General features: G+C 39.0%; 1 protein-coding gene across 1 annotated transcript in view; it reads right to left on the reverse strand.

Moving 5' to 3' along the window:
* Positions 1 to 20,907, reverse strand: part of NCKAP5 (NCK associated protein 5) — an 899,001-nt gene that overhangs the window by 605,174 nt on the left and 272,920 nt on the right. The window contains exon 3 of the mRNA XM_024761906.1: positions 4,497 to 4,570. Within this exon, the coding sequence (XP_024617674.1) occupies positions 4,497 to 4,570 (74 nt within the window). The remainder of the gene's footprint in view (positions 1 to 4,496; positions 4,571 to 20,907) is intronic.

Consider the following 20,907-nt stretch of genomic DNA (forward strand, 5'->3'; position numbering starts at 1 on the left):
TGGCTCTGAATAGTTCTACAATTAAAATAAAATCTTAAAGCTTGGTTTTACCTAGTATACCTCAAATCTGACCACAGAATACCTTTATTTTTCTTAAAATATCCATACCATACCGTACTAGTGTTTCTTGGGATATGCTTAGGAAAATGCTTATGCAGATGACTCTTTAGATCACTGGCTCTTACCAGGGAGAGGAGAGGATGTGTTGTCACAATGGGGGATGGTACTGGCATGTAGTGGGTAGAGGCTAGGGATGATGCTAAACACCTTATAACAGTTTAGATCACTGGCTCTTACCAGGGAGAGGAGAGGATATTGCCACTAGGAAGCATTTGGAAAATATCCAGGGACATTTTTGGTTGTCACAATGGGGGATGGTACTGGCATGTAGTGGGTAGAGGCTAGGGATGATGCTAAACACCTTATAACGCACAGGACAACCCCACCTCCGTGATTAAGTGTAATCTGGCCCCAAATGTCAACAGTGCCCTGCCCGAGAAACCCTAGCCTAAACATAGCTTGTTCAAATGAAACTTCGATCTGGCATCTGTAGGTTGGCAACTGGCACTGTGCATTCACCAGATCGTGTCATTTAATTTTGGCCTTGCAAACCTACTTATTCTTCACTTACTTACAGGCTATTGATAACTCTGTCTGCAATTCAAGCTATGAAAATCTGAAATGAATGCTTTGACATTATCTGCTTCAATCACTGGCAAGCTCTTAGGTATCTGTTATATTAGTCACTTCTACCCCCGTTCTTTGAAGCTTTCCATGACATGTATTAAATGCTACATAAGGATCCAGCTGTATAATTATTCTAGAAAAATAAGATTATACCTATCTGTACATGTCATATATAGGTAATGCCTTTTTTTTAACACCTTTATTAGAGTACAATTGCTTTACAATGGTGTGTTAGTTTCTGCTTTATAACAATGTGAATCAGCTATACATATACATATATCCCCATGTCTCCTCCCTCTTGCGTCTATGCTTCACGTAATCTCAGTGCTCAGTTATCTTAAATACTAGCTATATTGATAGCTTCTTTTTAGAGCTAAGGAAACTCAGTCTCAGAGGTGTTACCCAGTAGCCAGTTTGGATGGTCCAGAACCAGAGTCCATGTCTCCAAAACCTCCGATCCAGTCTTATTTCCATTTCTATACTGTTATGCTGCTTCTATTTGTCATACGTACTTTCACGTGTGTGACATGAAAGAGTAATTAACACCATAAATATTCATGAATTCTATTTGTCTTTTCCAACTGTCTATGTTCTAAACTCTTAATCTGAGGCTGCAAATGGATAAAGATTTCTGTCAAATAGCAGAAAGACATTCTCAGCAGTTGTTTTCTCACACCCTTTCTCGTCAGTCACAGATATATTTAGCCAAATGGAAATAGTAACAGATGACACAAAAATCATTAAGTACAGAAGAGCGTTTTCCTCCTAATCTTAACTTTCCTCATTTAAAGAAATAAATGTACAGAAATGTATGATCACATTTCAACACTGACTAGTAAACAAGTTGTCACTGGGTGTGTTTATTTTTTCCTCATCAAGCAGGGAGAGGCAGAGCAAATTAAACCCACCCAGACTTGTACCCAAGTCTTAGACTAGGTTCTAGATCCTGATTCCACCCTCTTCTTCAGATGAATTCACAGAAATTTTTTTCTGCTGGTATCAAAACATAGTTGAGCTAAATGCGCTTTGCCAGACAGCTATATTTGAACTCCACAAATTCCTTTGCAATTTGAAAACCCAGAGATAGATTATAGGTCTATTTCAGTAGAATACTAAACAGGACGCCGAAATAACCAGTTATCTTGAGAGCATGATTACAGCAATATATTTGTGTCACAGCACATGGTTATGCTATAAAAAGTGACTAAAGCCTATTAAAGGCTAGGAGATTCCTCCACGAAAATAAGACTTTTAATTCTTAGACCCAATCTTCTACCATTTGTCCAATTCTTTTACCATTAAGCAAGAGGCAATAACAGTATGACATGTGTTTACCATGTTTTGATCAGTCCTCAGAGACCGTGGCCATAAATTAATGCTGGCTACTATTACTGTTGGAAGATCGAAATATTCAATTTTTTCTTTTAAGTTTCTTTTAAGCTATACTTGAGTTAGCTTGAGTATAAATGGAAGACCACTAGTTAATATCAGCAGCAATGACAAGTAACCTATTCCATGAAATTTGTAACAGCTACAAATTAAAGGCATAATAAAAATCAGAAGAAGCGTATACTGAGTTATGGGAATGCTTGTTTAACTTCAGACACGTTAGCTGTGCTTATGTACGTGACATGCCTTTCCCATGATGCTCGACACATCATAGAGTCTACCCCAAGTCAAGAAAGCATTTTAACTATTCAATCAAAAGCAGAAAAAAAAGATCCCCACTGCTCACTGTCACTCACAAATCGTTCACCATAAAACGTTTGGCTACAGTTGCCGTTGTGATATTGTAATCACCATCAGAAAGCCCATCACTGTAAGTCAGTCAAGATCTGTTTGCAAAATATAATCAAGTATAATTTCATGATTCAATAAATAGTATGTAAATCTGCTATTATTGGTTTTCATATTCTTTTCAATATTACTCTTTCCATTTTCTCACTGGTAGTTATTCCGACTATTCAAATGGAATCATTGTCCTTTATTGTTATTCAAATGAAGCTTTTTTATTAGATCCTCTGACACTATATAAAAAGCTTTGCTTCTTCACCAGCAGTAATCGTACTTGGAAGGAAAATGGAAGTGACTGCCCGCAAAATTCTGAGCTCTTACTTTATGTTAGGTTATGTTTGCACCTGAAATGAGATTTTAATTTAATCGTATCAGAGGAAACCAAAGGTTTTTATTAACTACCTTTAGAAAGCAGGAAAGTATTCTTTTCCATGCAGGTTTTTTGGTTCAAAAACCTGTGAAACTATAATTCCTCTTCAATGATGTGTATAAGACACACTGACCAAATTAAACTCTAATTTCTTTCATCAAGATGGTATTCATCACCTGTGCATTTTTTCTTTTGAAAAACAGAGTAAAATTATTCTATACAAATAGTTTAAAGAAAATGTTACAACTCAGTTACATAAGCTTTTAAGCATACATTGTAGTAGATCTACAGAAAATATAATTTAAAAGGCATATAACCATAAATACACTGCTGTTGGTTTTATTAATACAACACACCGGTTCACAAAAGAAAACCTGGTTAGAGCTCTCAAAAAGAAATCTAACAAATACCGCAACAAGTTATATAAAGTTAACTGATGTGTCTGTTACCAGCAAGCAGACCTGAAAACTGTACATTTTTGTTGTATCCTACCAGCAGCTTTTCTAGGTAGAGAAATAGAATATTGTCTATTACTATAACCACAGATCTGTTTTCCAGTAGGAAAACTAACAGAAGAGCAGAACAAATGAAAATATCAGGCATTTCGCCCAAGAGCTAGAATTCCTCAGAGAAGATGAATTTCAAGGTTATTAGGATTTGTTACAAGGGTGCGTGTAGAACAGGCCGCATCAGCTGGTACGGAGACCAAGGGTGATGGATTTAGATAAGGTTGGACAAGAAATCCACAGGGTTGGGTCACACTTACCTGCTTAATATCTCTGTGTACAGAGAGAGCACTGTCTTCCGTGACATGAGGAGATGAGAAATAAAGGACGCTAGGGGCTTTTTGACCCCTGGGCGACAAAGCTAATCACATTAAACAATTCTTGTGCAATGTAAGGTACCACGTAATTGAGCACTAGCGTATTTATTCCAGGTAACAAGAGCTATAGGAATTTAGTAAATGGAAGTCAGAGACCATACAAGCACCTAGGAAGACCCTGACCACACGGACCCCAAAGACCTACATAATAATATCAAAATAATCTCCATTCCCAAGAGGCCTCAGGGAATGAATAACCTGGGAGTATGACTTCTATGACACTCGCCTCTTTTTCCAATTTACCTGCACAAATGTTCTCACGTACCTTTCCTTACCTAGAATCAGGACCCACCACGTGGAACAAAAACCTAAACGTGGGAGACCTATATATACTACAGCATTCCTGAAATACATACTGTTTAATATGAATTTAGAAATGTTAAGCAGAAGTGTTCAACCTTTCAATTAGAGAAAAACTTAAATAATATTTAAGCAGGCAAGGGCCAGAGAATTTGGGTCCTAGTTTCTACGATATAAGTTTGCTGCATGGCCTTGGGCAAGTTAGCTCCTTGACCCTGACAAGTGTCATGATTTCCACCACCTTCCCAGTTCTCAGCAGGTCCTTCACTCAAGGACAACTTTTGGCACCACTGCTTTACTTTAATGAAAGGAATGGAACTCTCTAGGTAGCCTCTGCTGATTTCTGCCCCCAGAGGTGCTTTTGGCACCAAGTAGAAGAGACCATTTGCCAACTCCATGCTTCTGTGATCAAGATCAAATTTATAGATGCTGCTACTAGTTGAGGATGTGGATTGAACTCACCTCCAGAGACTTCTGTGTTGCTCCTCCAGTTGAGTCAGCAGATGTTCAATGTATTTGTTGGAGTCCATGTATTCCTGCACATACAGACACACAAAGACAAATAAGGCCTCATCACCATAGGCACAGGATTCTAAGGCCATTTTGATCTCTACAAGAAGATTTTGGACAAGATAACCCCTTGGTCCCTCCCAGTTCTAGGAGTAGATGCTTCTGTGACTTATATGCATAGTCATTTGGGGATGAATAATATTTTCCCCATATCCTGTGATCACTCCATGAACAAAGAATGGGAGAGAAATGGAGTTCTATCAAGTCAGCATAAACATCCTCTTATTCACAGAGAAAAGCTAAATTTTATAGTCATTTACACTGTGGTCTGTTCTGCCATATAAAAGCAAGGGGTCGGGGGAGGGAAGTGAGACAAACTTACTTTCAACTGCCAACTATGTAGAAAACATACTTACTTTCAACTGCCAACTATGTAGAAAAATACAAAAAAAAATTTATATGATTTATTTCATCCTGAACCTGATACTTCTCTCCCTTTCTGTATGAAGATCCAGCCCACAGGCCTCTGTGCCTACACTACAACTGCCTTAGGCAGAACAGTGTGCAATGATTTCAGTTTTAAGGCATGCACGAAAGTTACTGTTTCATTTCTTATGGACTTAAGGTAAACTGAGAACTCTGGTTAATATTGCTACTTTTTTTTTTTACAGAATTATTTTGATAAAATTCTATATAAAATCTATTGCTCCTATAAAAATATTCACTATAATGGGTGGGAGCAGGGGAGTGGAAGAAACACAATAAGAGTTGACCTGATAGAGTGGAAAGGGCCCCGTTCCAAGTTTCTGGACCTGGATCTACCTGTGTAGCCTTGGAGAAGCCTTTTTAACTTTCCACAATATTTCAGTTAGACTAGAGAGTACCCTAAGTCCTCATCTAGCTAAAACTGTTAGAATTCTATAACACTATAATTCTATTGCAGAAAATTAGCTAAAGAGTTCTATTCTAATTAATACACATGTTTAGTTTAGTTATTTAAATGAGAACATTGGGCACATCAAAACCAAAGCAGAAATCTCTTATCACAGGAAGTTGCAGTGGTCTGTGGTTATGTTATTAAGTGTCCCGATCGAGCTTTAAACACGATTGATTGATTTATTTATTTTTAATTTATTTATTTTTGGCTGCACTGGGTCTTCATTGCTGCTCACAAGCTTTCTCCAGTTGCAGCGAGCGGGGGTTACTCTTTGTTGCAGTGCACGGGCTTCTCATTGCGGTGGCTCCTCTTTGTTGCGGAGCATGGGCTCTAGGTGCATGCGCTTCAGTAGTTGTGGCACGCAAGCTCAGTAGTTGTGGAATGCAGGCTCTAGAGTGCAGGCTCAGTAGTTGTGGAGCACGGGCTTAGTCGTTCCATGGCATGTGGGATCTTCCCGGACCACGGCTCAAACCCGCATCCCCCTGCATTGGCAGGCGGATTCTTAACCACTGCACCATGAGGGAATCCCTAAACACCATTTAGAACACTCAAAATTCTTAAAGATATTTTCAAATACATCCCATCAAAAAAAATTTAAAGTGTTTCCAAGTAAAAACAAATATATAAACTTCAAAGTCACCCAACCAATCTTCATTCAATTGTCTTTTTTCAACATCTATTATATGTCAAGTGCTGTTCCAACTTCCGTAGATATTGTAATAACTAAGAGGGAGAAAGTTCCTGCCCTCAGAGAGCTTACATTCTGTAGAGAGATACATAACAAGTAAGTGAGCAGATTGATTTCAGATTGGTCACATGCTAGGAAGGAAATAACAGGTGACAGGAGGGACTTTAAATGGGGAAAGCACCATCTTCATACACCATGGTTGGAGGAGGACTCTGAACAAATGAGTTTTGGGTTAAGACCTGAGAGAGAAGGAGGCAGAGAAAGGAAGAGACCAGGGAGAACACCGCAGGCAAAGGAAATGGCATATGCAAAGGTCCTCAAATGTCGTATTTAAGGAACAGAAAGGAAGCCATTGTGTCCAGGAGCAGAGCCTGGGGTGTGTATTCTAAAATGAAGTTGGAGAGGAAAGCAGGGGCCAAATCACATGCAAGCTCTGAAAAACAGTTAGATTTAAACCAGTAGATTTGTTATTCTGTTCATTCTTCTTAGCTCAAGTCGGAGGTGGAAGCTGAAAGGTGATTACAAATATGATCTTTGGATCAAAGAGATTTAGGTTCAAAGTACCTGGTTTTGGTACTTACTAGGTGTACCTCCTCAGGCCAAGTTATTTAATCTCTCTAAACCTTATTTTTTTTCAGAGAGATAAATAATAATTTAAAAGGTGTTGGAAGGATTAAATAAAACAGTTTAAGCATATACCACATGCTAAGCAGTGAGCAGAGCCTTTTCTATAGGATCAAACCCCTTCTCAAAAGGCAAACCACTTTACAAGGTGAAGTTTATATCCATTGTCTCTTCTCTTACTCAACTTCAAGATGTTTAAGTGTATGCTTCTTTTTTTTGGCTGCACTGGGTTTTCATTGCTGTGTGCGGGCTTTCCCTAGTTGTGGTGAGCGGGGGCTACTCTTCGTTGCGGTGTGCGGGCTTCTCATTGCGGAGGCTTCTCTTGTTGCAGAGCACAGGCTCTAGGTGCGTGGGCTTCAGTAGATGTGGCTCATGGGCTCTAGAGTGCAGGCTCAGGAGTTGTGGCTCACGGCCTTAGTTGCTCCTCGGCATGTGGGATCTTCCTGGACCGGGGTCAAATCCATGTCTCCTGCACTGGCAGGCAGATTCTTTTTTTGTGGTACGCGGGCCTCTCACTGTTGTGGCCTCTCCCGTTGTGGAGCACAGGCTCCAGACGCGCAGGCTCAGTGGCCATGGCTCACGGGCCCAGCCTCTCCGCAGCATGTGGGATCCTCCTGGACCGGGGCACGGACCTGTGTCCCCTGCATCGGCAGGCGGACTCTCAACCACTGCACCACCAGGGAAGCCCAGCAGGCAGATTCTTAACCACTGCGCCATCAGGGAAGTCCCTAAGTGTATGCTTCTTTAATTATAGTTGAATTTTAGAATAGGTAGTTAGAGATTAACAATAACAATACAGATTTTCAAGCATTAAATGTAGGTATTGCTGGATTGTGGTTTAAAAGCTATTTCAAATACAATACTGGCTGCTTTCATTAATTTTCCATAAAAATTACTCTAATGATGTCTTAAACAACATAACAATGGGAAACTAGGATTATGGATTTTCATCCTTCTTTTCAGTTTAATTTTTCATCATAGCATGCTTACTTTAATATCCAATTTTATGTTACTTGCACATTTATTGTGGTATTGCCTATACCCCACCCCTACACATACACACACAAATAGACACCAACTGAAATGAACTGAGAAAAAAAAGATGATGCTTACATGTGCTTTTTGTTAAATGAAACAAGTTTTTCCCTGCCTAAAAGAACTTAGGCAGCATCCTCATATATTTATCATTCCTGGCCCCTGAATTGGAGAAATTCATTAACTAATAATAAATCCTTACCATTCTTTAAGAATAAAATAGGATCATTCTACTAGGAATCACCTTGGAGATTAACTCCCAGGAAACAATGGAGGGTGATCACAGTGGGGCTGGCAGTGCTCCACACTGGAACTACAGTCATAGCAAGTACAATGTTATAGCGACTGTGCCTATAGTGTCAGCTTTGGTATAAAGCGCATACTGAATGTTCTTAACATGGGCTCCAATATTCCAGAGTATCAAAGGCACAGGCAGAAAGAAAGGGGATGGCAAAGTTCTACCTCAGTATAACATAGCTCCCCAAATTGCCTGAAAGACATTGGATATTGGGAGACCTCGCAGAAAAGATTTTAAAAATGCAGATGGACAGAAGGTAGTACATACACTGTCTGCTGGTGATCCCAGGGTCTATGCGGATCACTTTAGAATGAGTAAAGTGAAAACATACAACACAGAACCCATGAAGAAGTACTGGAGGACAAGAGAAAGGGAACGTCACCCTCAATCACAGGAGAAGGCATCAAATCTGAAAATGATTTTCAAGAAAGTACTTTAGAAAAAACCTTAACATGTTTGGTAGTATCCAGAAAGACATGACTCTCCAAAACATGTGCAGAAAGCTTAAAAAAAGACACTGAGATAAAAAGATAGGATTAAATTTAAAACAAGACGAGCTGAAAAGAGAATAAAATGAAATAAAAATGGAGCTGGGTGAGCTAAGAATTTCAAGGAAATATAAACTGCAATAGCAGAATGGAAACTTGTTGACCTTTACATTGTGATTTTTATTATGGGATGACTCTCCACAACATGAAATTGTGCTTCAGAGAAGAGTGGATAATGGATTATGGTATATCGGCACTAAGTGATCACACAAATGAAGTCTACTGCTCAGTATCTCATCTAGAAACAAATCGAACTCCCCAACCCAAGTACTTAAATATTCCTCAGTATCCATGGGGGATTGGTCCCAGGACCAATTCCTGGTGATACCAAAATCCATGGATGCTCAAGTCTTTTATAGTCAGCCCTCTGTATGCACAGATGTGGAACCCATGGATACAAGGTTGACTGCACTCACTAAGCCTTCTACTATTTCTACAGTATGATTCAATTAGTGTATATATAGTCCAGTTAGTGAAGATTAATACTGCTGTAACCTAGAAGAAAAGCACACACCCATCTCCCCATCGTCCTTGGTGTCAATGTTCACTGTCTCTAACATTATCCGTGAAAAATGTCAGCTTCCCCAGGCTTGCTTTGCCCAGCATGTACTTCTCATGTCACTGAGCACAAAGACTTTATTCAAATATAGTTATTAACTTGATGAACACTGTATTCTACTTATTTTCCTTATGACAAACCTATATTGGATACAATAGTAGAATTGACAATAAAAACACATACACAGTCCTGTGAAGGACAAACAATCTAGGTAAATTAAATAAAGGATAAAGATGAAAATGAAGAGAGACATGATGGATATTAGGTCAGAAAATGTAGGTTTATGTATCAATTATAGCTTTTGAGTACTTGACAAGATTTGTAAGGTAAACAGTGATCAAGGGATAATTAAAGAAACATTTCAGAATAGGATAGAGAAAAAAAAAACAACACTTGATTTTACACATCAAAAAGGCTCCTCACATTCCAGGTAGAGGTTATGGAAAATCATCCACCCACATAAGGGCTGGAAAGAAAAGTAGCGTGTGTGTTTGGGGTGGGGATTGGGATGACAGCAAGCACCCAAACAGACAAATGGTCTCCTATCAAGGATTTTAAAAAGGCTGGTTGCAGGGCTTCCCTGGTGGCGCAGTGGTTGGGAGTCCGCCTGCCAATGCAGAGGACATGGGTTCGTGCCCCGGTCCGGGAAGATCCCACGTGCCGTGGAGCAGCTGGGCCTGTAAGCCATGGCTGCTGAGCCTGCACATCCGGAGCCTGTGCTCCGCAATGGGAGAGGCCACAACAGTGAGAGGCCTGTGTACCGCAAAAAAAGAAAAAAAGACTGGTTGCATAGCTTCTGGCCACCCCAGATGTCCACTGAAATAAGACACATAGACAAACCTTTGTGTCTTAATCCATAAACATCCCCAATAAAGTAGCTTCTATATAACAAAGCAACAGAAAGACATTCTCAGCTTTACATGAATTCAGAAAATAAAGTGCCTACCTTAATTAAAACTACATGTGTGGGAGGCTGGGGGGAAGTGCTCCAATGTGGAGGCTCACCTTGAATTCACCTTGCCCCACGGACACACCAAATCTACAGCTGCATATGGAATAATTCCCTTTGAAAAAGAACTGAAAACTAGCTGAACTGCCCCATCCACAATAAATGATAAAAGGACCATATTGAGATAGGTAGGAGAGACAGAGACGTGGTCTCACCAAAAACTCCATGCCTGGTGCAGAGCCCCACAATAGGGAGGGAATCTCACAAATCCAGAGCTCCTCCCCTAGGGTGAGGGGTTTGTGCTCCGTATCAGCCTCTCCAGCCCTTGGGACCTACAACAGAGAGATGAGCCCCCAAAATGTCTGGCTTAGAAACCAAAGGAGTTCACATCCAAGGGACCCAAAGGGCTGTGTGAACTAAAAATGCCACCTGCCATATCAGTAAACAAAGGATGCTGCAGCCATCAAGCCGTCACATTACAGCTGCCCCCAACGCTGAGCCCTGAGGAAACTCAGGATGGAAACAGGATGCCCGCCATCTAGCGGTCAGCTGCTGCAGCCACCCCCGACGGTGCACCCTGGGGAGACTCAGGATGAGAAGCACAGGATACTGGTCCCCAAGAGCTGAGGTGCCCATCAAAGGGATGATTTCAGTGAGCCCAGAATTTGCATCTTCCCATACATAGAAAAGCACTAGATTCCTTAACCTGAGCTATCTGGTTTTCCTTAATTAACAGTAATCTTTGATGTTCCGACTACCTGGTCTTTGTTGCAAAAACTCCTATATGTCCTGGCTCCTGCCCTTGCCTCTTCAGAGCAGTCCCTCAGTTATCGGAGATGCTGCGTCCCAGGCTTAAGTCCTCAGTTTTGTCCACCAAATAAAACATAACCCTCAACTTTTAGATGGTGCATTTTTTTTCAGTCGACGGTTGAAGTGAACTGAGATTCTCCTTTCAAAAAGCTTGACATATATACACTACTATGTATAAAATAGATAACTAATGAGAGCCTAATGTATAGCACAGGGAACTCTACTCAATGATCTGTGGTGACCTAAGTGGGAAGGAAATCTGAAAAAGAGTGGATATGGTATACATATAACTGATTCACTTTGCTGTACAGCAGAAACTAACACAACACTGCAAAGCAACTGTACTCCAATAAAAAGTCATTTAAAAATACATACATACATACATCAATAAATAAAAGGCTTGCATGAGGTCTCACTTGCCCTAGGACCCAGTGCAAAAGTAGCAGTTTGAAAAGTGCCCGGAATGTGAAGGAGATTCCTATGCTAATCTTCAAGCATCTGCCGGAGGAACAAGAGATGGTTGGGGACTCTTTCTGGAGACTGGGGTGCTGGCAGACACCATTCTGCACTCTCCCTCTACCCTGTTAGCACAGGCAGGTGTGCAGACATGGGACCCTCCCACTGTCTTGGTAAGGCAGGCAGGGATGAGTAGATGCAGCATTCCCTCACTCCCTGGCTGGGACCAGCTAGTGAGAGCAGTCATGACACTCTCCCACTCCCTTGCTGAAACTGGCAGGGGAGCACAGACAAGGATTTTTCCTGATGTCATGCCAAAGCCAAGGAGCATGTCCTGCCCCCTATGCACTCCAGATGCCCTTCTAGAGCCAGCAGGTGCATGCGATCCACAAAGAGGATGCCTTCTGATCACCTAGCCCTGGTGGCCAATGGGACTTGCATTCCTGGGCTCCATGGGACTGTAACAATTAGAAAGATAGCTCTTGGCAGGCTACCACCCCCAGGGCACTGCACAGGCAGCAGACTGAAACACACCTCCAGTCTTCCTATGAAAAAGGCCTATTTGCTTGTCCTGGAGATTCAGCCTGAGGCTTCAGGCTTGCCACACATCTAGAGAGTACAGAGGCACTCTCAGGGAATGTAAGACACTATCCTTGCACACTCCCTTCGCCTCACTGCAGCTCAATGATACCTCCCAGAAAGGAGCTTATACACTTGTCTAGAGGTCTGATTTATGGAAATGTTGCCCAAGGGTCATCTCCAGATCTCCTGTTCTGGAGGCCAGCAGGGTTTATGATTATGGTCCATAGGACTATATACGTGCATACTTCAAAACCTGTTGCCCGAGGGTTTGACTTTCAAACAGCCCAAAACTAAGTGCAAAATGAGATCCTTCCTCTTGGAACACTGACAGGTCTTGGCACACCCTCAACACCAGGAACCTATCAAGAATAAATCAGGCTGCTTAGACAATCACAAAATTTCAAAAGACAACCAACCACTAGGGCAAGGTTGAATCACCTACACAAGGCCAACTACTTCAAGACTCAGAGAGGTAGCTGTTTCACCAATACATAGAAACAGCATCAAACAAAAGGACAAAACAGAAATATGTTATTAAAGAAAGAACAAGACAACACTTCAGAAAGAGATTTTAGTGAAATGAAGATAAGTAATCTACCTGATAAAGAATTCAAAGTAATAGTCAAAATTGCTCACTGAACTCAGAAGAAGAGATGAACAAGTGAGAACTTCAGCAAAGAGATAGAAAATATAAAGAAGCACAGAACAGAAGTCACAGAGCTGAGAACACAAAAACTGAACTAAAAAACACACTAGAAGGATTCAACAGCAGACTAGACAAAGCAGTAGAAAGAATCAGTGTTCTGGAAGTCAAAGCAAGGATACTCATCTAAACTGAGCTGCAAAATAATAATAATAATAATGATACAAGTAAAAATAAAGTGAGGAGATTTTAAGGGATCTATGGGAAAACACCAAGAGGACTCACATTAACATTATGTGGGTCTAAGGAGAAGACAGAGAGAAAGGGGCAGAACTTATTTGAAGAAATAATGGCTAAAAATTTCCGTAACTTGGGAAAGAAAACAGACATCCAGGTCCAGGAAGCCCAGAGAACTCCAAATAAGATGAACCTCAAGAGATCTACACCAAGATACATTATACTTAAAATGTCAAAAATTGAAGACAATACAAGAACCTTAAAAGCAGCAAGAGAAAAGCAACTTGTTATGTGTGAGGGAAAGCCAATAAGACTAGCAGCATATTTTTTTAGCAGAAACATTATGGGCCAGAAGGGAGTGGCATGGTATATTCTCAGTGCTGAAAGAAAAAAATTCCAACCAAGAATACTCCACCCAGCAAGATTATCACTCATCCTGAAAGGAGAGATAGAGTTTTTCAGTCAAACAAAAGTTAGATGAGTTCATCACCACCAAACCAACCTAACAAGAAATGTTAAAGGGACTTCTTTAAACTGAAAAGAAAGGTCACTAATTAATAACAAGAAAAATATATGAAAGTCAAATTCTCACTGGTAAAGATAAATATTTAGCGAAGATAGTGGATTAATCACTTATAAGGTTAGTGTCAAGTTTAAAAGACAAAAGTAGCAAAATTAACAAAAATACAATAATTATTTAAGGGATACCTAAGAGACAGAAGTAAAAATATGAAATGTAGTGGAGAGGTAAAGATGTAGAGTTTTGGAATAAGCTCAAATTTAAGTCAGTATTAACTTAAAATGGACTTTTGTATACATAGGACATTATATGTGAACCACATGATAACCACAGAGCAAAAACCTAGAGTAGATACACACACACAAAAGAGAGAATGTAATCTCAACATAACAACTAAAGGAATCTCAACTAAACTAAGTCATCAAAGCACAAGGAAAGAGACCAAAAGAAGAAAGTAACAGAGAGAAACTACAAAAAGACAGGCAGAAAAATTAACAAAATGGAAGTAAATTAATATTTATCAATAATTACCTTAAATGTAAATGGGCTAAATTCTTCACTCTAAAGACAGAGTGACTGAATTGATTAAAAATCAAAACAAAACAAAAACAAAACAAAGCAAAACAAACAAGACTCGTCTATATGCTGCCTACAAGAGACCCACTTTAGATATAAGGACATACATGCACTGAAAATGAAGGGATGGAAAAAGATATAGCATGCAAATATTCAATAGAAACAAAAAGAAAGCTGGGATAGCTATACGCATATCAGACAAAATAGACTTTATAACAAAGTCTGTAGTAATGGACAAAGAAGGACACTACGTAATGATAAAAGGGTCAATTCAACAAGAATATGTAATTTTTAAAATATATATGCACCCAACATAGAAGCACCTAAATATAAAAAGCAAATATTAACAGACCTAAAGGGAGAAAGTACAACAATACAATAATAGTAGGGGAGTTTAATACCCTACTTTATCAGTGGATAGATCATTCAGACAGAAAATCATAAGAAAACACCAGCCTTAATGACACTTTACATCAGGTTGACTTAATAGACATATACAGAATATTCCATCCAAAAGCAGCAAAACACATTCTTTTCAAGTACACATGGAACATTCTCCAGGACAGATCATACATTAAGCCATAAAACAAATTTCAATAAATTTAAGGAGACTGAAATCACATCAAGCATTTCTTCCAACCACAATGGCATGAAACTTAAAATCAATTACAAGACTGTAAAACTCACAGATACGTGGATATTTAACAACATGCTACATACAACCGCTGGGTCAATGAAAGAAATCAGTGGAGAAATAAAAACATACTTAGAGACAAATGAAAATGAAATACAACATACCAAAACCTATGTGATGCAGCAAAAGCAGTTCTAAAAGGGAAGCTCACAGAAATACTGGCCTACTTCAAGAAGGAAGAAAAATCTCAAATAAACAATCTAACTTTACACCTAAAGAAACTAGAAAAAGAAGAAACAATGTTAGTAGAAGAAAGTAAATAATAATAATCAGAGCAGAAATAAAATAGAGGCTAAAAGGACAATAGGAAAGTCAGTAAAACTAAGAGCTGATTCCTTGAAAAGATAAACAAAATTGACAAACCCTTAGCCAGACTCACCAAGAAAAAAAGAGGCCTTAAATAAATAAAATCCAAAATTGAAGAGGAGATGTTACAACTGATAGCATAGAAATATAAAAGATCTTAAAAGACTACTCTGAACAATTATATGCCAACTCATTGGACAACATAGAAGAAATGAATACATTCTTAGAATCACACAATCTTTAGAGACTGAATTAGGAAGAAATAGAAAATCTGAACAGACCAAAACACATGAAGAGATTGTGGGAGGGTTCTGATTACCAATTCAAACAAAAGTTTGGTACCAGATGGCTTTTCTAGTGGATTTTATCAAACATTCAAAGAAGAGTTAATACCTATCCTCCTCAAATTCTTTCAAAACGTTTAAGAGGAGGAAATGCTTCCAAACTCATTTGATGAGGCCAGCATCACTGTGACACCAAAATCCAGACAAGCACATCACCATATATGAAAATTACAAGTCAATATCCCTGATGAACACAGATGTAAAAATCCTCAACAAAATGTTAGCAAATTGCATTCAACAATACATTAAAAGGATGATACACCATGATCAAGTGGGATTTATTCAAGGGATGTAAGGACGGTTCAACATCAACAACATCTGCAAAGCAATGTGATACACTACATTAACAAAATAACGAATACAAACCATATGATCATCTCAACAGATGTACAAAAAGCTTTTGACAAAATTCAATATCCATTTATGTTAAACTTTCAACAAAGTGAGTACAGAGGGAATGTACCTCACCATAATAAAGGCCATGTATGAGAAGCCTACAGCTAACATACTCAACAGTGAAAAGCTAGAAGTGTTTCCTCTAAGATCAGGAACAAGATAAGAATGTCCACCCTCCCCATTTCTATTCAACATAGTATTGGAAGTCCTTGCCAGAGCAATTATGCAAGGAAAATAAAAGGCATCCAAATTGGAAAGAAATAAGTAAAACTGTCACTATTTGCAGATGAAATGATTTTATATAGAGAAAACCCTAACCTTTTCACAAAAAGACTGTTAGAACTACTAAACAAATATAGTGAAGTGGCAAGGCATAAAATGTCTATACACTAACAGAAAAAGAAATTAAGAAAACAGACCCATTTACAACTGCATCAAAAAGAATAAAATACCTAGAAATAAATTTAACCAAGAAGATGAAACACCTATACTATGAAGACTCTAAGACACTGAAGAAAGAAACTGAAAACACAAAGAAATGGAAAGATATTCCATGCTTATGGATTGGAATAGTTAATATTGTTAAAATGTCCATATTACTCAAAGGAATCCATAGAGTCAATGCAATACCTATCAAACTTCTAATGTTATTTCATAGGAACAGAACAAACAATCCTAACCTTAGTATGGAAACACAAAAGACTGTGAAAAACCAAAGCAATCTTGAGAAAGAAGAACAAAGCTGGACGTATCATGCTCCTGGATTTCAAATTATTTTATAAAGCTAGAGTAATCAAAACAGTGTGGCACTGACATGAAAACAGACACATAGATCAATGGAACAGAACAGAGAATCCAGAAATAAATGTACAAGTATACAGTCAATTAATTAGTGACAAAGGAGCCAAGAATACACAATGGAAAAAGGGTGTCTCTTCAATAAATGGTGTTGGGAAAAGTGGACAGCCACTTGCAAAAGAATGAAACTAGACCACTATCTTACACCATACCCCAAAATTAACTCAAAATGGATTAAAGACTTGAATGTAAGACCTGAAGTCATAAAACTCCTAAAAGAGAAAATAGATGGCAATCTCCTTGATATGAGTCTTTGTGGTGAATTTTTAAATCTGACTCCAAAAGCAAAGTCAAAAAAAGCAAAAATAAACAAGTGGGACTACATCAAACAAAAGAAGCTTTTGCATAGCAAAGTAAACCATCAACAAAAGGCAGAGACAACCTTCTGAAAGGGCGAATATATTTGCAAATCGTATACCTGATAAGGAGTTAATATCTAAAATATAGAACTTATACAACTCAATAGCAAAAAACAAACAAACAAAAAAAAAAAACCCAAACAATCTGATTTTTAAATAGGCAGAGGATTTGAATAGATATTTTTCTAAAGAAAGCCAATGAACAGTCAACAGGTACATGAAAAGATGTCCAATATCACTAGTCATCAGGGAAATGTGAATCAAAATTACAATGAAATAACACCTCACACCTGTTAGAATGGCTATTACCAAAATGACAAGTCTTGACAAGGATGTGGAGAAAAGGGTACTCCCATGCTCTGTTGGTGGGAATATAAATTGGTACAGCCACTTTGGAAAACAGCATGGAGTTTCCTCAAAAAATTAAAACTAGGACTACCATATGATCTAGTAATTCCACTTCTTGGTATTTATCTTAAAAAATCCCCACAAAACCCCTAACTCGAAAAAAATATATGCACCCCCATGTTCATTGCATTATTTACAATAGCCAAGATATGGAAATAACCCAAGTGGCCATCAATGGATGAATGGATAAAGAAAAAGTGGTATATCTATCTATCTATCTATAAATAATACATACAAACAATGGAATATATTATTTAGCCACAAAAAAGAATGAAATCTTGCTATTTGTGACAACCTTGGACCTTGAGAAAATTAAGCTAAGCAAAATAATTCAGAAAAAAAAGATAAATACTGTATGATTTCACTCATATGTGGAAACTCAAAAACAAAAACTAAACAAAACCAAAATCATATATACACAGAGCAGAATGGTGGTTGCCAGAGGGAAGGGGGCTGGGGAGTCGGCAAAATTGGTGAAGGGGTTCAAAAGGTAAAAACTTCCAGTTACAGAATAAATAAGTAATGGGGGAGGTACTGTATAGCATAGTGATTATAGTCAATAATATTGTAGAGCATACTGGAAAGGCGCCAAGAAAGTAAATCCTAAAGTTAACTTTCTGTGGTGATGGATGCTATCAAGATTTACTATGGTGGTCATTTCACAGTGCATACAAATATCAAATCATTGTCCTGTATACCTGAAACCAATATAATATTATATGTCAATAAAATCTCAATAAATTTTAAAAAAGTATGTGTATCTTAAACTTTCTTAAAAGTTTGTGTATATATACAAGCATATACAAATATCCAAGAGATGAGTAAAAAGTATTTACCAGATATGTACATGTGTATATGTATGTATGTGCATGTGTGCATATACACATACATTCTATACTGAACAGTGAATAAAAAATATGGAATTAAAAATATAAAAGGAAGGTTCAAAATTATTTAAACAGATTTTTTTATGTCTATAATGTAACTACAATTATAAAATTAAATATAAACATCCTAGAAAGAGGACGTAGAGTACACATTATGGATCTTTGTGGTTGACAGAAAGAGGACGAAGACAAAGAGGGAAGCTGGAGGATGCAAAGTCTCTCTGTACGTAGAGACTTAAGTACAAGGGTGTGCTTTGCCTACACATTTAACAGTTGGGAAAAGCAATTAAGTAATACGTCAAGGAAATTAAAACATCCATGTACATTTGATCCAGAAATTCCATGTCTAGGAATCATCCTGAGTAAAATGTCAAAACTAATGATGTTCAAAATAGTATTTACAGCAATATAAGAAAAAAACCTGATGTCTTGGGTTCCAAAAATAAAGGATTGTTTAAAATAAAGCACACTATCCATTTGGAGAATTATACAATTCCTTAAATTTGTAAAGAACATAATAAAATGGATAACAGCATAATATTAGGTGAAAGAAGCATGATGTAAAACTGCATAATCCTATATATCACAGTTTTGAAAATATATAAAAGATCAAAAGACAATAAAGCAAACAATATATGGTAGTATTACAGGCTAAATTATTTTCTTCTGTATACTTTTCTCTTTCTAGTTTCAAAATACTACATACTCACTATATAAATATTAAAAGTGATCAATATTATTTAGAAAAATACAGTCCAAAAATAATGTCCACAAAGTCTTAATTATAATTAAATTTTAGAAAGCTGGATCTAAAATACCACAATAAAACAAAATCCTTTATATTAGTCTAAAGATAAGCTGGTGTTTGAAACAGTGAAGCCTTTTTTTTCACTTGTCCTTGTCAATGTTCTGCTAAAAGTATTTCACCCAAGTTAGGATTGGTGAGGAACACCAAGTTACACCACAACATATTTGTATAATATGTTTTAAAATTTTTACAAAGGTACAGCATGTTCCTTGGCTAAAATTTATGCAAATTACAATCATTTTGGACATATATTTCAGGAAATTTGCTGTTCACTTCTTTAATGTACATGTTTCAGGGCAATTAGTACGAAAAATTTAAAGCAATTATATTTATAGATATACTGAACATTGCATATCTGTGTAGTATAAGCCCACTTAATGTGAACCTCATACTGTCTGATCTGGGTCAGTTTTGAGAGAAGCCCATTATAAATTAATTCTAATGATGAGAGGATCTCATTTTTCATTCACATCAAGTGGAGTTTAAAATATAGTACTATTTCAAAGCTTGCAGAGATCCAAAATCCCTCCTAATAATCTTCATGTTATAATCAGCGTCATTTACGTCAGCTTGTGAAATTCTGTCAGCAGTTTTATCACTCCTAATGTAAGATTCCCAATCCACCTATGGGCAAAGCAGCACAAACTGGGAGGCCAGCTGTTCAAATCAACAGAACCAGCATGAGTTACAGGATTTTCCATACTTAGAAAATGACTACTATAACAAGTGATGCTGCCCTCAAAAGTTATTTTGTCACCTTAATGAAAAGGTATACCTAGGGGACAAGAGGAAGATGGTGGAAGAGTAAAACGCGGAGATCACCTTCTTCCCCACAGATACACCAGAAATACATCTACACGTGGAACAACTCCTACAGAACACCTACTGAACGCTGGCAGAAGACCTCAGACCTCCCAAAAGGCAAGAAAGTCCCCACGTACCTGGGTAGGGCAAAAGAAAAAAGAATAAACAGAGACAAAAGAATAGGGACGGGACCTGCACCTCTGGGAGGGAGCTGCGAAGGAGGAAAGGTTGCCACACACTAGGAGCCCCTTCACGGGCGCAGACTGCGGGTGGCGGAGGGGGGAAGATTTGGAGCCACGGAGGAGAGCACAGCCACAGGGATGCGGAGGGCAAAGCGGAGAGATTCCCGCACAGTGGATCGCTGCCGACCGGCACCGACCGGCACTCACCAGCCCTAGAGGCTTGTCTGCTCACGGGCCGGGGCGGGCGGGGGCTGGGAGCTGAGGCTCAGGCTTCGGTCAGACGCAGGGAGAGGACTGGGGTTGGCGGCGTGAACACAGCCTGAAGGGGGTAGTGCGCCACGGCTAGCCTGGAGGGAGTCCGGGGAAAAGTCTGGAGCTGCCAAAGAGGCAAGAGACTTTTTCTTTCCTCTTTGTTTCCTGGTGCGCAAGGAGAGGGGATTAACAGCGCCGCTTAAAGGAGCTCCAGAGATGGGCGTGAGCCGTGGCTAAAAGCGCGGACCCCAGAGACGGGCAGGAGACGCTAAGGCTGATGCTGCTGCCACCAAGAAGCCTGTGTGCGAGCACAGGTCACTCTCCACACCTCCCTTCCGGGGAGCCTGTGCAGCCTGTCACTGCCAGGGTCCTGGGATACAGGGACAACTTACCCAGGAGAACGCACAGCGCGCCTCAGGCTGGTGCAACGTCACGCCGGGCTCTGCCGCCGCAGGCTCCACCCCTTCCGCACCCCTCCCTCCCCCCCGGCCTGAGTGAGCCAGAGCGCCCGAATCAGCTGCTCTTTTAGATTCTGCTCTTTTAACCCCGTCCTGTCTGAGCAAAGAACAGACGCCCTCTGGCGACCTACACGCAGAGGCGGGG

This window comes from Neophocaena asiaeorientalis, unplaced genomic scaffold, assembly GCF_003031525.2.
Source record: "Neophocaena asiaeorientalis asiaeorientalis breed wild unplaced genomic scaffold, Neophocaena_asiaeorientalis_V1.1 scaffold215, whole genome shotgun sequence".
NCBI lineage: Eukaryota > Metazoa > Chordata > Mammalia > Artiodactyla > Phocoenidae > Neophocaena > Neophocaena asiaeorientalis.